Source organism: Aricia agestis, chromosome 4 (genome assembly GCF_905147365.1).
Source record: "Aricia agestis chromosome 4, ilAriAges1.1, whole genome shotgun sequence".
NCBI lineage: Eukaryota > Metazoa > Arthropoda > Insecta > Lepidoptera > Lycaenidae > Aricia > Aricia agestis.
Window position 1 is genome coordinate 8,107,098 of NC_056409.1, and position 21,459 is coordinate 8,128,556.

The 21,459-nt window shown below is 35.6% G+C and overlaps 1 protein-coding gene across 9 annotated transcripts in view; it reads left to right on the forward strand.

The window, feature by feature from the left end:
- The window catches only part of LOC121726360 (brain tumor protein), a 158,459-nt gene that overhangs the window by 130,780 nt on the left and 6,220 nt on the right, over positions 1-21,459 (forward strand). For 5 of the 9 annotated variants that reach the window (XM_042113692.1, XM_042113689.1, XM_042113690.1 and 2 more), the window contains one exon: positions 9,880-9,935. The exons of the other annotated variants lie outside the window; for them this stretch is intronic. In XM_042113692.1, coding sequence (XP_041969626.1) covers positions 9,919-9,935 — 17 coding nt within the window. In that variant the 5' untranslated portion in view covers positions 9,880-9,918. The remainder of the gene's footprint in view (positions 1-9,879; positions 9,936-21,459) is intronic. 9 annotated transcript variants of the gene reach the window in all.

The following is a 21,459-nucleotide window of genomic DNA, read 5'->3' on the forward strand; positions in this document are numbered from 1 at the left end:
ATACATTTATTACGAAATCTGAAAGCCGAGTCCCCCGGGGCATTAAGAGCTTTTTCTCATTCCCATCGATGTCTAATCGATAAGATTAATGCGAATATCGGTAAACGACATCCCTAGACACGATTGTCGGCCTCGGTAATAATTTTGTTTTCACTTGTTGAATACGCTGATGGCTCGGAGATGATTGATTAAACACGTGTTTGTCGATAGATATTACGGCCGTCGATATTTCTTTGAATATTACACCCAAATCCGATCCTTTGTTGTTTGCCCTTGGATGTGCGTTTTCTTTGTTTTATTTTGATTCGATTCGCGAAAACAATAGGATCTCCGCGGATTTATATTACGTAAACTGTTCGATATTATTTACATAGTTAGTTCCAATAGTAGTCCCTTTAGGAAACCATGGTTTATAGATTGTTTTGTTGCATTGTATGCGGTCACCTGTGTCGCAGCCTTTGTCACTGTCTAAATTTAGCGAGCTAACTCAATTTCACATGTATTGTGAATTAATTGAATGGATATTATTAACTGAATATAATTACGTTCAATATTACATATTACCTCTATAATTAAATGTCTTACAGCTAACTACAATTATTGCTAGAAAATTGCTATAAGCATAGTAGAGTAAAGCATAAATAGGTACAACGAATATCATAATGACATGAATTACTTTTTCCAAGGTTTGTACAGACAAGAGAAAAAAATTGCGCCATGTTTGTTGGAAAAATCAATTTACTTAATAAAAAGCGTTTGTAAGAAACCCTGAGACTCTTCGGGGATTACACTCCGGAGGATATCGTTACGGGCTATTTTGTGGCTGTTCACGTTAAAAACGTTCGCGTTTTATTAAATAAATTATAAAATCGACTTAAATATGATATCTGTATCTTGAAATTTAAAGTCAAATCCTCATCCTCATCTTGGTAAAAGTTTTAACCAGTACGACTTGTGCACTCGTAATGAAGAGCTCACCTGACTCTAAAAATCAAACATCGTCCTCTTCTCACTCACGCCCGTCTTTCATATGCCAGGTGAAAAAGGACGGCGCGAAATCATCGAGTTAGTTTTACTTGAATAAAAGATGAACTATAATGATTATGAAAAAAGTGTTTTGAGCAAATTTAGGTTTTATCAATACCTTTTTAGATATTAAAAAATATTAAAGAAAAGACAGCAAACTTCGAAGATCCAAGCAAAAATGTGTCTAAAACAAGGTTTTTTGTAAACAAGAAACTATCGAGCATTTTTTGAGTAATCGTGTTTTCGTCTTGAGCATTCAATCTTTATGAACTGAAGTTACATGTGTCAAAAATCAGTTTTTTAGACCTTACAGATTTTGAGATCTAGGTTAAAGTATGTAGTCAAGTTAGGGTCATATGGGCTCTTAACTATATTGAAATTTGATTATATAATATAACGTAAAGCGTGCAAGTTTTCTCTTCCCAAAGCTTTGAAATGGGCAACTGTCGAGACTCGAACTTCCCAAAGAACCCTAGAAAAATCGTGTTACAGTAACAAACCAGCAATTTAATCAGGTAAATGTATCTTTTCCTTTGGTTTTACGAGCGGCAATACCACAGTTCCGTTTTAAAAGGTTCGGGGCGGCACCCGAATTTATGCGCCTGTAAAGTTTGCTTGACGTTTATAAAGGTGTATGCTTAACGAACTCGTCTTTGATATGGTGAAAACTTTTGCTTTGCGACACGGACCACGGGCCACAAAAGGCTGCCTAATTATATTTATATTCCTTGTATATAATAAGAAAAGTAATTTTTACTCCTTAATACGAGAATATAATATAATGCTCGCGATATTTGAGACCGAGATAAAAATATTTTCTTTTTAAATTTTAGCGAGGTAAAATATTGACTTCAGAAAGCGCTAGACATCAGTCACTTAAGCTAAGTAGAATCCGAGTATGTAGTACATTTTACTTATAGGGTAAAAGGACTAGCGAAGCCGTAGAGGGCCGTAAGTAGCAACAAATATAAGTATGAATACGTACCGACTCTATCAATAAAAGCAATTGATACGAACTTCCAACTTATCCCTTAACGTTTTATTGGCTATCGCTAGGGTTGTCACTAGCCTAATTATACCTTCTGTAGGATAGCTTCTGTATAATAGAAAATATTATATTCTCTGTTCTTGTCCTGCAGATCAAGATCTAATAGATATGAGAACTAAGTAAAATGTAAGATTTTCACATCATATAATATGAAAAGTGCTAATATAATTTAAGAGGCTGGTTTTTACAACCCTAGCTTTGGGCTGTATAAAACTTTACCCGAAGCAATTCTTCGAGACAATCCGATTTTGGTTGGGAATAATTGTGGTTTATTCGTGTATTGACATTATCGTTCTGACCTTCACTAGTCTAGTAATTACATTCCGAGAACGGCTTCTGTTATTGCATACCGCTTTACAAAACTTTGTGGACTTTCATATTGTTTTATGTAAGTTGATGAGTCTTCATAAATACTGAAATATATAGAATACTAGATGACGCCCGCAACTCCGTTGCACCAAAACTCGTTTATCACGTGGGAACCGTACATTTTTACGGGAGAAAAACTATCCTATGTCCTTTCTCGGGACTCAAAGTATCTCCATGCCCAATTTAAGCAAAACTGGTTCAGCAGTTTGAGCGTGAAGAAGCAACGGACAGACAGACCTGATAGACAGACAGACACACACACTTTCGCATTTATAATATTAGTATGGGTGAGCTATTTCATCTTCTTTTCTCGTAGAAAATGTACCTCATAATAACTAACAGTACGTATTACCAGCCTGCCTCAGAAGTAATTCTAAGGCCAACTTACGCCAGGCTGGGTTTAGTGAATATTATATTTATATATCTATGGACGATATTACTTCGCATTTTGAAAAAATATTGCGGCTTGGCGAAGCGGGCCTAAGAATTCTAGAAATACTATAAAAGTCTCGTAAGAATTGTGTTATCACATGCAAACAGCGAGGATCCTAGTGATATAGTTTCAATTGTTCAAATCCGTTCGTATCTGGATTGCGACGCGGGGCGGACAGGCGCTGTAAATATTTGAGATAAGAGCGCCATTCACGAGGATTTCGCCTCTCAACTTTTATCTATGTAGCCAGCTATAAATTCTACGAGAAATATAAAGATCGAATCCTGGAGCGAGCCTTCTTATAGAACATTATTTAAAATATTATTGTTACATTCTTAAAATATGATTAAAATTAATGAAATTTGATAGAAAAGTATGCCGTAAGTATATTTATCAGTTATCAAATATTATAAAATTAAACGCGTTTCCACTTTCCTAAATGATACGCAATATACCTTGATTATAATAAATGTAGCTCCGAATAAAATTGATATTAAAGCGACAACTCCGAAACGGTCCATAAAATGGAAACAATATTCGCAGCGGCATGATCGTCGGTGTATCCATTCGAAATTTAATTTAATAATTCTCAACTTCCACACGATGTTACATTTGATATTTACGATATTACAACACAACGCACGATATTAACGCGATACGACGGCGCGAAACTTCTCCCATTTATGCTAAATGTAACGAGCGACCTTCCACTCGATCGTAATAATAAATTAGTGCCCGACACAATGTGTATCTCGAAGTTAAACGCACCTGCAGCTCGACCTGAGCATATCATTGAGGGTGCTCATGCTGGGCCCCGAGATTTATGCGCCTAATTTGTTGTTTTGGAGAGGAAAACATTATAAAGTAGTAATTTGTTGCAGCCAGTGTGTTATACGGTGCACGGTGTACGAGGCTCGTACATCAGAGGCGCGCGACTTAAATAACTTCGTCGCATTCTTATATCATTTTTATGGTCAACGTAACAACCTCACGGGCCGTTAACGAGAATAGACAAGTGCCAACCGTAACGTTAAGTTAAAACTCGCCCCTATTAAACCTCAGACGAACTATCGCGTCTCTCGTATTACACGTAATTGGTAGGAGCGTTACATAAAATTGTAGCGTTCTGAATTTGTTTTCGATGTCTCTCGAAATGTGGCATTAAGCCGATGATGGTAATGATTAATGGCGGACGATGATGAATGGAAGGATTCAATTTTTTGACAATTAATTTGCGACACCAGCTGGTTTCGACTAGCACCGGCGATGTTGCCAGGTAGAAGTCGTAAAACCGAGTGTTCGACGTTCGTATCGACGGGGTGATAAATCAAATCCATTAATACTTTGACAGTGGAACTCCGCGCTCCGGGGACCCGATGCAGATGTGATTCGCACGCTGCGATTATGTCACCACGTTTGGATTATATTTTTTTAACGAACACATGGAAAAGGTATGCGCTTAATGGGCGGGGCAAAGTTTGCCATGTGTCGTACCGCGGACGTTATGTGTGTGGAGTTACTATAAAATCTCATATAGGTATCTATGTAATTCCGATTCCATGTTATATAGATAACAAATGTATTAATTCACCTATAACCGAAAGCTTTGTTCTGCTGCAGCTTTATTTCGTTAGCGTCTGTGCTTACAGTTTAGATAGCTTTGTTTAGGGTTCATAAAATGTATTTTAGAGTTCTTCAATCCCAAATTGGGTTTCGAGCAACAAAAGAGATCCAATGTATCCCAGCGGACAGCGACGCGCAAGCTGGCCGGCCCGGGCGCCGGGCGAGCGATGTACTGCAGTCTGCAATGCAGCTGTGGAAACACGCAATGCACTCAACTTATTGCAATTTCGACGCTAATGTACTGTGAACGTTTAAAAGCACTCGAAACCCGAATTTAAATAATTTCAAATTTTCGAGTAAACTAATTCGTCGACGTTCGACTTCGTTGAACTCTAATCGACTCGCGCTAGTGAATTCTCCAAAACATACCGATCTAGAAAAATATTTAATAAAAGTTCGCCACGAAATATATTTCTCGTTAACTTCGCCCGCGGGGCGTTTAACAAACCTAATCATTGTAAAAGGACGTCAAAACTAATAGTTTTCAATTTGCATAAAATGTTTTTGAGCTTGTGAAGTTTTTCATTTAAATTTTAAATAGAAGTCCATCGCCGCGCGACACGGCGCCGCCGGTTACACGGTCCGAAGTCGACGGGTAATGAAGCTATACACGAGTCGCAGCACGATTTAGTCCGCTTCATCTGACGCTTACATTTAAAATTTTGAAGTTCATTTTCAGTTTCGTGCATAAACTAAATTGATATACTTTAATGCGCTAGCGTGTTGGCGACACTAACTTTTATGAATTATTTTCATAAAAATATGGTAATTTTTGGCAAGCGTAAAAAGTTTTTCAAACGTAAAAAGTATTTCAAAGGAGTACACATTTAAAGTTGCACGATAAGTAAATATATAGTGCGAAGATGTATTTTTTACTTTTAATGAAACAATTAAATTTGCAGCCCACGTGACTTACGCAATAAAGTTTAAAAATTACATAAACAAAACAACACAATTTTACTCCCGGCTTCATTGTTCCGAACACCCTTACAATTGCTGGGGAAAGTTTACAAGTCCGTTGGGCAAACTGTGTTTTATGTAACTTCGTTTGTAATGTCGAAGTCAATTCATAGTTTTCCTTTGCATTTAATATTAAAACTCCTTAACGATTGCGAACGGGCAGCTCCGAGATTCAAATCAACGCCGATGTACCGCACGCCACACTACTCCCTATTGCGATAGTTATAACGAGCGAAGTTGCATAACAAACAGATTAATAACCGACCGACTCAAAACACGACTAATGAAGTCGAATAGCGAATAAAGCTGACTGGGTTTAGATTTGGTCGGATAATGAATGAAGTGGAAATGACTGGACTACAATACGTATTACGTACTTGTTCGAATTTCAGCTTGTTAACTTGTTGCTTTTATATACAACGAGTAACGACTTACATTAAAAAAATCGATTATGTAATGTTCGTGTTTAGGTCTATACTTAATATATATTATAAAGCTACTAACCCATGGTTAGTAGCTTTATAATATTGTTTATATAAAAAATACAATGACTAACACATGTTTTCTCATTTGTTGGTCATTGTATTTTTTATCAATTGCGATTGATACACATTTACATTAATTTAAATCGGTAGGCAGTTACAGTAGTAATGCATGCAGGTAGCAGTAATGGAAGTTTGTAATTAGGAGTTATAAAGTTGGCGATGTGAATTTTTGTCGCGCGTGTTCCGCTCGCGTGCTGCCGACGAACTTTGTCGCGATTAAAATATGTATTACTCGACTTTGCGGAATCGCGAATTACGGAATTTGTTATCACCTTAATGAAACAGCAAACTTGTTGGAACTATTTCTCTCGAGTATATGTTTACTAAATTAATGACTTGAAGAACATGCACGTGTTGTACTTCTAAAATGTACAATTTCTCTACAAAATTTTATATTATGATCTTTGGAAAATTGCCGTTAATATTTATTGGTGTGACTAACCCCCGGTTTCTGAAAGGTCTGTCAAATCACTGATCAACTAACACTGCTGTTAATTTAGCATGGATGTCGAATCAGTTTGAGTTCTGATGCATTGCTCAACCGAAAATTAACTAATCTATGATCATTTTTAATTTGACTAGCGATTTGTTTGTTTTCGTTCATTGCTTCACTAATAACTATCAAAAATGCAAATTAAATGTCAAAAGAAGGAATTGCAGACTGTCATTGCTTTCAAAAATGTTCTGGGAATTTCAAATCTGATACTTTTGAAACATTGATCAGACGAAAATTAAATAATCTGTGATCATTTTGATTTGACATGCGATTTGTTTATTTTCGTTCACTTGTCAGAATTCCGAATTTCATATTTTCAGACGATAGCGAATCCTAAATTGATTATAATATAATACATTTTTTGCAAATAAAACGAGTACTGCAAATAAACAGTTTATTTGCATAATCGACGTATTTCTTACCAATTTTTATTAAAAATTCATAATAAATGTGTTTACGAACCTTATAGTAACGTAGTTTCAAAGAGAAAATGTAGATTCACATAAAAAATAAATTGAATTCATAAGTTAATTCACCCACAAAAACCAATTAGTTGACACAGAGCTTTTGACAAACCTTTAAGCTATGATCACGGCTTGACAAGCGCTTCTGAAACCCAAAATGGCGGTTGACATATCATTCTCGAGTCAAATTGAACAGCTACCGTCAACTAACGCGCTGATCAAATTAAACTAACTAACCGTGCTTCTAGCAACCCAATTGTTACTTGACAAGAGATTTAACAGGCGATCAGTTAATTTTAGTGTTGATCAGCCTTTCAGAAACCGGGTGTATATCTTTCTATTGGTAATTAAAATGCACAAACTTTATGAACGCGTGGAAACTTTAGCTTTTATCTGAATTTAAAAGTATTAGATTTTTTTTATTCGCGTCCCGTCAAACCGTAACTGGTGACAGACAGAACCATTTCGAATCTATAATATTAGTATGGATGTAAATGACAAATGTATATCACACAAATATGTAGCATCACAACTCCGAGCTGTAATATTTTTATAATAGAAATGTGTCGGCCGCCTCATGCCGGCATTGTTCACATTGTTTCAAGTTTTACATCACACAGTGACTCGGATCTTGTGAATGCGCTTTTATAAAATTGTTTTTCACGGATTACATTAGAAAAAACACGTTTTAATTATACTTTGAAAGTATTAAAAAGGTAGTGTTTATGTGGTATGAAGTGAACCTTTTTGGTTCTGTATGTATAAAATATTCAACTCTCAGCTACAATAATTCTAGAGCGGTTAGGAATCAATGTTAAGTACTAACAAAGCCTATGTGTTACATATTCTTTTGATATATTTGGAGCTTAGTAACCTGTGCCTCGTCTACGAAAGATGTGCCCGTTAGAGCACACGTTCTCAACAAATGCGTGGTGCGTGCGAATCGTAGGTCGCTTACTTCGCTATATAAACGACGTTAAATGACGTTCGCCAGCTGTTTCCGGCCTCCACTGATAGAGCGGATATTGGACGTTAAACAGCCCTAGTCCCTACGTCTTGCACGTTTGTCGCTAACGAAAGTGTCACGGCCATTTTAAATATCGTTTACGTGGGACGATAAAAAGTCTCAACAACTGGAATAAGATTCCATTCGTACAGTGGACGCCGGCCGGCTATTTACTGGTAGGTACTTGTCCTGCTAATTTGCGCCCGATTTCGAAATTTCTTCTCGTTTTATCCGTCTGAAAATTTGCTTAATTTCGAAAGCCTCAAATAGCCGCTAGAGGAGATAAATTTTCTCATTTTTAATTTTCGGAGATGCCAAAATGCAAAAGAATATACCGACTCCTAATTTTCTGATTTAAATAACCACTTTTTGTTGGATCCTAATTTCAAAGGAATGGAGATTTTATTATTGAGCATAAAAATTAATGAAATGGCTGGAGTAAATTAAGCATAAAAATATTTTCCCTTTTAATAAAGCAGGGCACTGCGGACCGAAAGAATCATTTTTAATCTATTACTAGGGGACCCGAAGGTGTTAAAAAGTAATGGGAATGTTTTTATACGGTTTATATTATCGTGAAACTTTTTATACAGGTCAAAATTACAAAAAGCTATTAAAGTATGGATATTAGATAAATATGTAAGAGTGCGACCGGAATAGCGTGACGAGATTGTGGCACACGGTTCGGGAATCGGGATAGATCACTTAGGGTGAGTTGCACCAGAGGCGTGGTTAAAGTTAAAGTTATGGTCAAAGTTATAATTAAAGTTAAAGCTAACTTTAACCTTTAGTTTGACCACAGAATTTGGCAGATGACAGCTAGTCCGACAAGGCTTTTTAAATGAACGTGGGCGGGGGCGCTGCTGGTAAAGGAGAACTGTCAAAAATGGCGTTTTTGTATGATGACAGCGTTAGTTCCTTTTTTCGCCACGTGCATTCAAAGACTTGTCAAGCTCTATGGTTATGGTTAAATATGGCGTCCATTTTTTAACTTTAATCAGAGATTTGAAATTTTGCATTGTAGTTATAGTTAAAGTTACAGTTATAGTTAAAGTAAGTTGGTGCAACCCAGCCTTAGAAATTATAACAATATGTCGTGACATATTGTGGAATCAGGACATCTATAGGTATAGTACCTACTGTATCTACTAACGCACGCCTCTGAAAATATAATTCTTTCATAGTTATGTACGAGTATGTCTCATAATATGGATAATGGACATATCTTTTAGTACATATTTATAATTCAGTGCCAATTTAAAGGTTTATTCCTTTGGTTGTCGACTCAAATCCTATCAAATTGACTGGTACAAAGCCTTTTGAAACGTAGACATGGGGGTGGATATTTAAATAAATATTTTAATATTATCTTTTAACACATATTTTCAATATAATCTGCTGGCCACAACTCTTTGAAGATTAAACACACTACATTTACTGAATTTAAAGGGTTCGGTTGAGAATAAAGATATAAAGGAGATGAAGTAACTTTACATCTCGATTACGCTTAACGTCTAAATTTTATCATCGCTTTTTCACATTGAGGGTATTTCGGAGAAAAGCTCATGCAAAAGGGCAGTAAATGCGAAGCTTTTCATAAACTTTTTAGACCCTTTTATTAGCAATTTAGTTGTTAATGTGGACCTAATTTTATGCTTAGAATTTAATATCTTTTATCATTATAACGTAACTTTATATATTTTATGCGTCTAATGGGTTCAAGCTGGTTGTTTTATTTTCAAGACTTTCAGGAATTTTTACATAATTTAAACCTTTTTTAATTCGGTTCGCGACTTGAATAAGTTGAATATTAAGTTGCCGAAATGGTGCAACGTTCCGAATATCTGGTATTTTTAATTTTAGTACGCTGTTTGTATAAAATTTAACGTCTTAATTTTTTTGTTTTCAGGTAAGTTGAGCCGAAGTCCAAGAAACCTAATTATGAACAATGTCCAAATGGCCGAGGTAAACTATACATTGTATTACCCTTATTTTTTAGAAACTAAATAAAATACTATATTTACACGCATGACGCAAGCAGACCTAGTAGAACATTTGGGCGTTCAGCGCAAAATACATGCTTGTTGAAAAAGAATACAAAGCAGCTCTTCTGATGCTGCGAGTGTCCATGGGCGATGGAAGTTGCTTTCCATCAGGTGACCCGTTTGCCCGTTGCCCCCTTTATTCCATTAAAAAAAATATATTACATACTCCATGTCATAAATAGTAAATACACATACAATTTAATCATACTTCTATGACAAATATATTGAAATAGGCTCCTTATTAAAGACCCAACCCCTCATTAATACTGTGAAAACAGCGTCGGTGATAATTTGCGAATCTGACGATGTCGTCGGATCCTCAGCGCTTATCTTCCAATTAATCGTATTTGTTCAATTATCTATTTCAATAACCTGGCCCTTGAAATAATATTAGTGTGGGACCGAATTTTCAATGAAGATTATATTAATAAATTGTAAATTTACGTTTTAGGTAAGGTATATTTATTCCAATGCAATATCGGCACGAATGTATTTACCATGGCAATGCTGGGGTTTCTTAGTTTTTTTCTACCTAACCTTTCATTAAGCTCTACCATTAAATGCTTTTCTAACTGCATCGAGAAATCAGGCGCTAATTTAAGATTTAAGGTAGCAAAATTATACAACGGACTGAATTGTTAATCGAGTCGAAAACTGTTGGAAATTACTTGAATTTATGAATCTGTGCCTCGTCAGTTTATATCGAAACTTCGCGAGTACCGCCCATAAATTTTCATACTATGTTTGTTTTTACCCTTTATAACATGTTGCTACACAACTAGATAATATTATTTAGTACTTTCAGCCCTGGCAGCTTAAATATTACGTATTAGACGTAAAAATTATTATTAGGCGTATTACTTTCTTTTACTACCACAAATCAAAAAAGTAATCTATTCAATATCCTATATGAAAGTATGCTAATTGCGCAATAATTAATAATAATGGCACATTAAGTAAATAGGTTTTTTATTTTTTATTTTAATTTCAATCCAAAAAAAATAAACTTGTAAGGACTATAATTTTTTACAAAGACTCTCGCGTGTTAAAAACAAATAACTTTAATTAGCAAGAGCATCGAACGGCAGTAGTTGGAGTTAGTCTATAGAATATAGATCCTTTTATTTTAATGAGCGTATTCTGCATTGATTCTACCCACATTACCGTGGTAATGAATATAATACCCGCTCGAGTTAGTCAAGCTTATTTATGTTGTATGTAACTTGAATGGATCGCAAACGAGATAGCGGCGAAAATATTATCCTCGGTGAAGTTATTATAACTTCGGGAGTTCCTAAGCCGGAGCCGATTTTTTGTTGTTTCCGAACATTTCCTGCGCGATACTCGTGTTTTACCCTAATTAAGATGTTGTAATAACATAGTAACATCTCATTAAATGGATAATGGGTATCGTATCGAAGTAATCTCTACCCGTCCCAGACGTAGATTTTTCTCAGTAAAATCTATTAAATACATTAAAAAGTCGGTTCTGCGGATAATCCTTTCCTTTCGGAGCGCAGTTTAATTAGAGTCGGTTCTTAGCAACGATTTATCACTGCCGTATGCCTTTCAGTCTATGCACGTTTACTCGAACATTGTTTATTTTGACCTCGTCCTTATCACCATTACTCATCATCACAGCTCGCTTCATACCTCCTACGGTCTGTTTGTCATGTTGGTATGGAATTTAAACTCTTTGCGTTGTGGCGATGTGATTTTTAAAGTGTAAACTCAGAGCTGCAGTAGAAAAACTTGAGTACACGCAAAAAAATCTTGAGATCCCTGCTCCGGCACTATAATAGGCTCTACCGGCTACCTTATCACGTAAAAATAGCGATCAACAATCCACTAGCAATAATCGCGCGATCGATTGCTGGGTGTCATGAAAATCACAAACAATCGTGTCATGTATAGTGATCGATTGCAATCGTATTGTTTTGGCTGATACGTGATACGATCTTGCGATTTTGGAGCAATTATCGTGCAATAATTGCTATCGCATTGCTTTCGCAAGACACGTGATACGGGGGCGGCACGGCTACACTACAATACACGGCTTCACTGAAAACAATCTCTAACAGTTCATTATTTCGCCAAGTAAGCCAGCTTGAACTACTAGAAGACTCAAACTCGACTCTTCAATTGCTGCTAGTGTGCATGGGTCAATTTTTAGCCCTTTATCCTTTAAAAAACCCGATTACAAAATCACACAGCATCCCGTTTGCTGTATAATTGCGGTGAGAGTGATTTGAGAATTAGCTGTTGGACACCTCGGGTAATTTGCATGTGTCCGTCCGCCCGTCATAAACACCCCCACACACGCTGAATACACTCTAACCGGGCATACACGGATACCAAAGCGATCATGTTGAGGGCTGTCCAAGCTTCAAAATTACTCTTTTTAGCTCGTCGTTATTTTGTTAATAGTAAAGCTGTTATGGTGTAAAAGTAGCAGTAGAAATATCTTGTCGTTTATGTTTGATATTGTAAATACTTTTCAAAATCATATTTGCAGTTCTAGAGCAAATTCACACAAAATCATATTTGCAGTTCTAGAGCAAATTCACACAAAATCATATTTGCAGTTCTAGAGCAAATTCACACAAAATCATATTTGCAGTTCTAGAGCAAATTCACGCTGTATAACCCACTCGAAAGTGTAGTTATGTGACAGTATTTGCGTTATAATAAAAAGTGGTACACTGGAGGAGCTTCGTGAGCTTAATGTGACATGCCACCGCGCCGTGCCTGGCACCGACCGAATTAATTATTTAACATCCGATTGCATGATATTTTAATGAAAATTTCGCTAATTTTACCACTGTTTTATGGGAGCTGGAGGCACATTATTACACGCTATGCATGTTCCGAACTAAGAACTCATCGCAACTTTTATTCACTACAAAAGTTTTTAGTAAATGTTCAAAAGGTAGTGACCGGATAACATTTTTGCACTAAATTCTTTGTGATTGCATCCAGAATTGTTTGCCGTGACATGATAATATTATGATGATAAATGATAATATTTATAACTCAAGATATCTCCATGCCAAATTTCAGCAAAATCGGTTGAGCAATTTGGACGTTAAGAGGTAACAGACAGACAGACACACTTTCGCATTTATAATATTAGTATAAGTATGGATAGGCATCCACAGTATCTTATCTTATATCTTTAAACGAGCAATTTATATATATATATATATATATATATATATATATATATATATATATATATATATATATATATATATATATATATATATATATATATATATATATATATATATAATAATCTTTAAACGAGCAATTCTTGTATATATATATGTATATATAATTGGAATCTCGGATCGGCTCCAACGTTTTTTATGAAATTTGGTGGGTTTCGGAGGCGATAAATCGATCTAGCTAGGAATCATTTTTAGAAAATGTAATTTTATTCGTGTTTTATTGAATAGTCAAACAGCTAGTTATCATTTATCACACACTCCTTACGTGTCTTTAATAATATCAAAAACTGGTGTTCAGGACCAACCATGTTATTAATATCAGCAGCTTCTGTTCCGAACAGTATTTTATCATTTTAATATAAATCTGCAGCGTACGCTGTTGCAGTCAAAGCGACAGCTAATTTCGTTTATAAAAATCCTCGGAATATGAAGAAGCGTCCCGAATCGTGTTTCATACATTATTTATGCGTTGAGAGATTTACATGAACATTATTGGACAACTTTCATATTTTGTCGTTCTATGTAACATATTTTGTCTCGCTACAAACATAATGTCTCGTATATGTAAATTTATTATCTATTATGTATTTTATTCGCAGCCTTCGAGGGCTTCTTATGTCGTCTATGTTAAGGTAAAAGCACTAATAGTAGACTTGGAACTAATAGATGACACTTACGACAAAAATACCATAAAAATAATAATTACTCTAATTTTTTCTCAACACTATAAATTTTATAAGCTTCTGAAAAAAAAAAAGAGGCAAGAGAAGCATGGAGACTAAAGACTGAAAATAAATTTAATAGGAAAAAAATATGAAAAATAAAAATAAGAGGAAAGATAGTTTCAGCATGGAAGAAGAATGGATCTGGAGACAACGTGGATAATATTTCATATGCATGTAGTTACTATGATGAAGTAAATGAAATCTTTACAAAAAACAGCAAATAAAGACCTAATATTAGGAAAAATGTAAAATGTAATGTAATGTTCTATGTCAACTATTAGTTCATATTAGTGTCTAATATTAGTGATGTTCGTTTTTTGTGATGTCACCTATTAGTATTTATGACTAAAATTACAAAAAGACCAATAATATATATTTTTATTGATCTGTCAGAGAATAATTATAATAGTTTTATTTCGTAAGAGTTACTGAAGACATGGAAGAAGTTATCAATCCTCTATTTTCATAAATATACATTTTATAACATTCAAATGTTTTATGTTTCCTTAAAGCGTCTGCCATTAGTGCTTTTACCTTAATAAAATGTAAGAAATACAAAGTGAGTTGCGCCAGACTTCATTTAAACTAAAAATTTTAATCTAACGCATAGGAAGAAATATGGCAGTAAACCTGCAACTGGTGGGGGTAATAAATTCTAAGAAAATGACACGCTCCACCCCCATTATTTCGTCCCTTTTGCGTCTAATAAAGAATCTCAAAATAATCCGCTACCAAGTTGAGGTATATATTTTGATGGCGGGCAATTCCCCCAAACAAAATTTTTAATCTTATGACAGAGTTTAGGGGAAGTTTTCTTAAAAATTAATCGCGAGCTACGTCGTGACTGAAATATGGCAGGATCTCGTTTAATGCGGTGAAATTTAAATTTCGCCTAATGAGGTGGGGGTTCCCAAAATCTAACGTCAGAAAAGTTGCAAAGTAACCAATCCTCTTAACCGTCCACAGGCTACTAAATACTCGACGGAGGAACTCGAAGCGCGGAGAGGGAAATGATATGAAAATTCACACAACGTACGAACGCACTCGCTCTAAAGACCACTCCACTTCCAGCCGCACAGATAATACCGGTATAAATCAAATTGAAATTACATTTTCAAGCGTGCCGGTAAAAAAACGCATTAAGCCCCACAAATATATGCATTAGCCTGTTACGTGACGTGTGCAATGTTGCCGGCGGAAAATACTCGGCCGTGTACGGTGTTGCCGCTGAAAAATATGTTCATGTCCGCAATTCTCATGAATTTCACCCGTCTATTTTTAAATTACGTTAACACGGAACGTTTGAAAATGGAACGTAATTATAGATGTTTGTAAACGTAGCTCGAATGTTATGTTTCGACGGAATCTAAATGCGACTGGTTATTCCGCGATGCTTTTATTTGCACGGGCAATTTTCGCTTCTTTAAACATTTCCCACTAGGAATATGTGTGGAGGTTTTGTTGGCAATAATTGTATTGAGAAAGCCTTTAATCTTATATCTTTAAACGAGCAATTCTTGTATATATATAATTGGAATCTCGGAATCGGCTCCAACGATTTTCATGAAATTTAGTATATGAGGGGTTTCGGGGGCGATAAATCGATCTAGCTAGGAATCATTTTTAGAAAATGTCTTTTTATTCGTATCGATAATCGATAAACTGAAAAATATGACTGTTCCTGACATCTATTGGCGAATAATTAAATTATTTCGTGAGCAAGTAATTGCTTTAAAGACACAACAACAGCTAAAGCTATTCCAGCAGCTGGCGTTGTTAAGTAACAAGAAGTCAATGAGTGTTTGCTATACCGAGCAAAGCTCGGTCATCCAGGTACTGAAATAATTATATGGCATCACTCGGACGCAGTATTTTTTCAATTAGTAATACCGAATCCCGCCTAAAAGATAGTTTGACGAATGTAATCTGTATCGTATTTGTGCGGGTGTAGTGTAAGGGTTGATTCAGACCGCAACGCGACGCGTAGATGCTTTTCTAAATTAGTATGGATTTGACAGATTCGCCAGACGTCTGACGCAATTGAAATCTGTCAAATCCATACAAATTTAGAAATGCATCTACGCGTCGCGTTGCGGTCTGAATCAACCCTAAGGTGAGGCCCGTGGTGTGACATGTGGCTGAAAAAGTATTCTCAGAATAGTGGAGGTATATTAGATGCGCATACTTTCAAAATATCGTGTTACTAATTAGTGAGGTGAAAGATGATGGATTATTTTACCTCTTGTTCGTTAATTTCCAGCTACACGAACTATTTTCCGAGTAAAATAGAGTTTATATTTCTGCAATTAATCTTCTATTTTGAGATTATGATGAAGTCATGAAAACATTTATACTAATGTTTGTATAATAACTAATTTATGTAATCTTGTGCTAATGTATCGAGTCATTTGTATTTGGAATAGTCTCCATGACCCTAATGATTTGTGATGAACTGGTGATCGAAGATTTGAACTTCGGTAGGCAATTTAACGTTAATAAAATACAAAATACTATAACTTAAAATTTTTATTACCTAAGGTTGATTACAAAAATGAGACTCATTTTAGTGTAATTTTGTAATTTATACCTAAACTACTTCCACTGGTTAAACAGAAATAATGACACAAAATTAATACATGCTAGCCGAAAATAACCTCACATCCTTACGCCCATCGCATGACCACAATTCAAAGCCGAAATGCTCCTGAAATTCTCTGCTTATTTCAATTGTGGCGGTTTCCTCCCAAACAATAATGCGCCTTATCCCGCGGGTGTTACGTGTCAGATATGCTCGCGACCGACCCGATTTACAACATCGTGAAAACCTTTTGGGTTTCTGTAATCTGCTTCGGCCCGATTCCAATTAATATGGTCCCAATAGATCAACTATCGGACGAAGAAATTACTATTCTGAAAGTGCTAACAGTGGGAAGTTTTTGCAAGTTTAATTTGTGGTCCCCAAGGAGTTCTGTTGACGCGGTCTAGATTCTCCACTCTCCGGGCGGATCTGAGCTTGTTTTTAAATTTAAAAAGTAAACAACGGTTTTGTGTTAACGGTTCGTTCGATTCGTTTAAAGTTTAAACGGTTCGTACGATTCGTTTAAACATCACCTACATAATTTAACATCGATTAGACTCTTGCGAAAACTATTGGTTCCTAATTTTGGGATAAAAATTGATCAAATATTCACTCTGTTGCGATAACTTTCTTAATAGGATTGTCGGAAAAGACCCCTTACAAGGTGTGTCCGATACAATGGCACCTGTACCTTAGGACCGTTTCCTGTCCGGGCGAATGTTCTGGAAGGCCTGGCAACAATGGCGCTCAATTCGCCAATTGTCGGTCTCCCGCCGAATCAAATGTTCTACACAAATTGGAATTTCCCCTACCGTTTCATTACTCACCCGAGAAATCGTGTTAGTCAAACAAAAGAACGTGGGATGACTTTTTAAGCGAGCGAATTATTGACATTTAAATTGCGAAGGAAAACCAAAAAATTGCGTCCCATTGTTAACTGACAATACTTAATTATAGGATTCCAGGACGCATTCGGGCTTCCAAATCATAAAAAAAGCACTAATTTATAACGTCTCATTATTTGAACCACTTATTTTTGAGAAGTGAGCCTATTATCGAGTGTTTCTACACTATTCTACGTACTACCTACTCCACCTCCACTCCACCAGACGTAATACGTGGGTCTTTCTAAGTACATCAATTTTTTTTAATTTTTAAGCTTTGTTCAGATTATATTGTCAACAGAGTACAGACGCTGCGTACAGACACCTCAACGAAACAATCAAATAAGTTACGAAAGACGAACAATGCACTAACAATAATCGCTATCAGGGCAATAATTTTACGCGAAGATAGTCCTTAGTGATAATGAATATTGCGTTGATAATGGCCTGCGCTATCTAATGGCCATTAGCTATTCCGAGCGCCAGGCTTTGTCTGCGGAACGATTTATTATGCGGTCTTCAGCCATAATACATACTATGTCTCTAGATACAGCCCGCTGTTTATCTAATGACTACATAAATGTGTTTGAAACGGCGAACACATCAGTTATTATTAATTTTGCTTGTCGCTAATGTGAGCCGTCGTTATTTTTCATGTGCTATATCCATTACTGACTCGCTAGCGGCTGTTATCCTGTATAAAATGTATAGCGAGCTATTGTCATTTGACGTTAAAAGTCGGTTTATTAAAACTGTTGTCGGAATTCATACATGTATAATGAGGAAGAAAATAACTATTTTAACAAGTTAAAGAAAAAACACTCAAAGTTAATTTAATTAAGACAAGAGTTAATAAATTTTATTAAAATACTATTAATTGATTCGTTAGCAAATATATTTTATCACAAGTACATATTATGTTGGTAACGTTGGACAAGTGACTGCTTGCTCGTCATTGCTGAGGGCAGTGTGTCGCAATACCGCATCGGTTTGAATCTAATTCGTAGTGATTCTCCATTCCGATGTCACACGACAGCCTAATGTAATACATCCGCAGTATGCTCCAACCTAAACCCACCCAAGATGTTCATAGAACTGATAAAATTATTTTTGGAGAAAAAAAGAATAGGCATAGGTTACGTGTAAATTAAATGTAAAATCACTATCACACAAAATAGAAAACTATTTTAGTATAGCATTGTAAACATTAATTTTGTTTTAACATAGAGCTGACGGATTTTTTCGCCTTCCTTTTTTATTCCTCTATTTTAAATCGTTTTTGGGTGATGTCACGCCCGGTTTTTGCATAATATGATGTATGTAGTTGGCTTTTAAGGTCCCCGTGGCAGTCAGTACGTCATTTCGCACACAGCCAGCGATCGAGCCGTCACGCCGCTCTAATGTATTGCGGAGTTTGCATCCATCACTTGGATTGTAAATATAGGGCTGCCAAACACAACTTAATTTTAAAAAAGTTTTAGGATTGAAATTTATTGATTGCTTATTATTTCAAGTTTTAGCAAAGCCTCGGAAGACCATGCTTAATGTGAATTTTAATTAGTAGGTTAAACTACGAGTACTCTAATGATTAAATTTTAAATTTTACTGATTAAATAATGATAATACCACCTGAACACTATAATATCTAAAAGTAACACATGAAGCTGTAATAGTAATTTATACATAATGAGTACAAATGGGAATAAAATTTATAAATCTTTATATTATTTTTATAATACGTTGAGAGCTTTTACGAATTTTCATTACGATTAATATTTTAAGATCATCCAATGATATTAAAATATTCTCTGTACTTATATAAAGAGTATTTATTATTAATTGCACGATGTCTGCTTACGTTGCGGCTGCTAAGAGCGCCGGACACCCCGTATGGGAGTCGTTATATCACAAATGTTATATGAGATAGCTTTATCACCGCCAGTAATCTCGTGCCACTAGTGTGAATGCTCTCGTTGTTTACTCACTTTACTCCGAACCATTTATATACTTTATTAGGACCTATTAATCTGCCTTTTTAGCAGAGTTCACTTAACCCGGCTTAGGGACTCGGCGATTCTTTTGTTTGACGCTTATAACTATACAACATGAATTTTGTAATTAGGAAAATGGCCAATCGCGCAGTTATCGCAAAGCTATTTATTATTTAGTTAATGTTAGTAGCTAATCTGGCTGTACACGTGTTAAACGTGAAACGAATGTTTATATTAGGCCTTTATATTCAGTAAACACACAATTTCTTCGCTCGAAAGTTAATCGCATTTACTAAGAAACTTAGCAACGAGAAATAAGAATGTCTTTATTAAACTAGGGTGAAACTTTTCTTAACAAGTTTTCTATATTGTACGTAGGGACTTTTTAATGAGTTGGCAATTGTGTATCGGCAGATGTTTACCCAAAAACAAAAGGTTCTTTTGTTTCTGTTTAACACTTGTGTACCGGAAAGTTGCTTTGATTAAATCTTCGTTTTGTGCCGAAACAAAAATTTGAATACCTATTCGGATGTCAGGATTTTGAGATGAACAATGACAGCAGACACGTCTGAGTAAATAGAAATTTTGGGAATCTATATGTCACCGTAAGATTGTAAACACCGCGAGATTGTAATATGACGAAGTGATGGATTGTAAACAAACAGTTTTCCGGTGATTTTAAATTAAGTGACATATGTCACCGTAAGATTGTAAAAACCGCGAGATTGTAATATGATGAAGTGATGGATTGTTTTAAATACGAAATAATTAATTTAAAATCACCGGAAAACTGTTTGTTTACAATCCATCACTTCGTCATATTACAATCTCGCGGTTTTTACAATCTTACGGTGACATATACATATTATAAAACAAAGTCACTTCTTTTCCCTCATGTCCCTTTGTTCCCTTTAATCTATAAAACTACGCAACGGATTTTGATGATTATTTCAGTGTTAGATAGCCCATTTATCGAGAATGGCTATAGGCTATATTTTATTACGCTAACACTAATAGGAGCGAAGAAATAAAGGAAAATATGGAAAAAACGAGGAAAACAATTTGAAAAGGGTAAACTCAGGAACTACTGGTCCGATTTGAAAAATTCTTTCAGTGTTAGATAGCCCATTTATTTAGGAAGGCTATAGGCTATGTTTTATCACCCTAAGACTAATGGAGAATGTGGAAAAACGGGGGAAATTATTTGAAAGGGCTTATCTCGCGAACTACTGGAGCAATTTTTATGTTATTTGGCACAGATAAGAAGTAGACTACGTGAAGGATCATAAGCTATCGATTTTAATCGTTTATGTATTCAGTGGCTATATATTTTATACCCGTGCGACGCCGGGGCGGGTTGCTAGTTATCACATAAAACATTGCGGTAGCGGGTGTGGCAGCCCTAGGTGATGTAGGTTGCAAACTTGCAACGTATCTAGCGCTAGACGGATAGGCCTCTAGTGATGTATTGTTTGGCGTTCGGACTCCTCGTCCCCCGTCAATTTGGTTATGTAATACTCTGCTGGCGCACCTATATTGTGTTTTAATTACTTTGTGACTGCGCGCCGCACGCCGGATTCGGATGAAAAAAAATGAACAGTGAACACTACTAGCTACTGAAACGAAATAACAAAACTTTCACATGCTTGACACGTACTGCAATATTAATAATAATCTTCTCTTCTTATATACTTATATAAAATTCTCGTATCACAATGTTAGGCCGCGTACTCCTCCGAAACGGCTTTACTGATTTTAACCAAACTTTATATACATATTCAGTGGGTCTGAGAATCGGCTACTGGGTACTTATTATATTGAGAAGTGCATTTGTTGAATAAATAATAGTAAATTATTTCGTAGTTTGCATCCTACGGAAAAGCGATGTACGTTGCCAAGGTGACATACTTATTAACGGCCGTTCCCAATATTTGATCTATCTCTGGTTTTGCCCTACTAGAGATAGGAATAGCTCACACAATTGACATAAAATATATGTCTCTAATGTCTAATGTGAGCTATTCCTATCTCTAGTA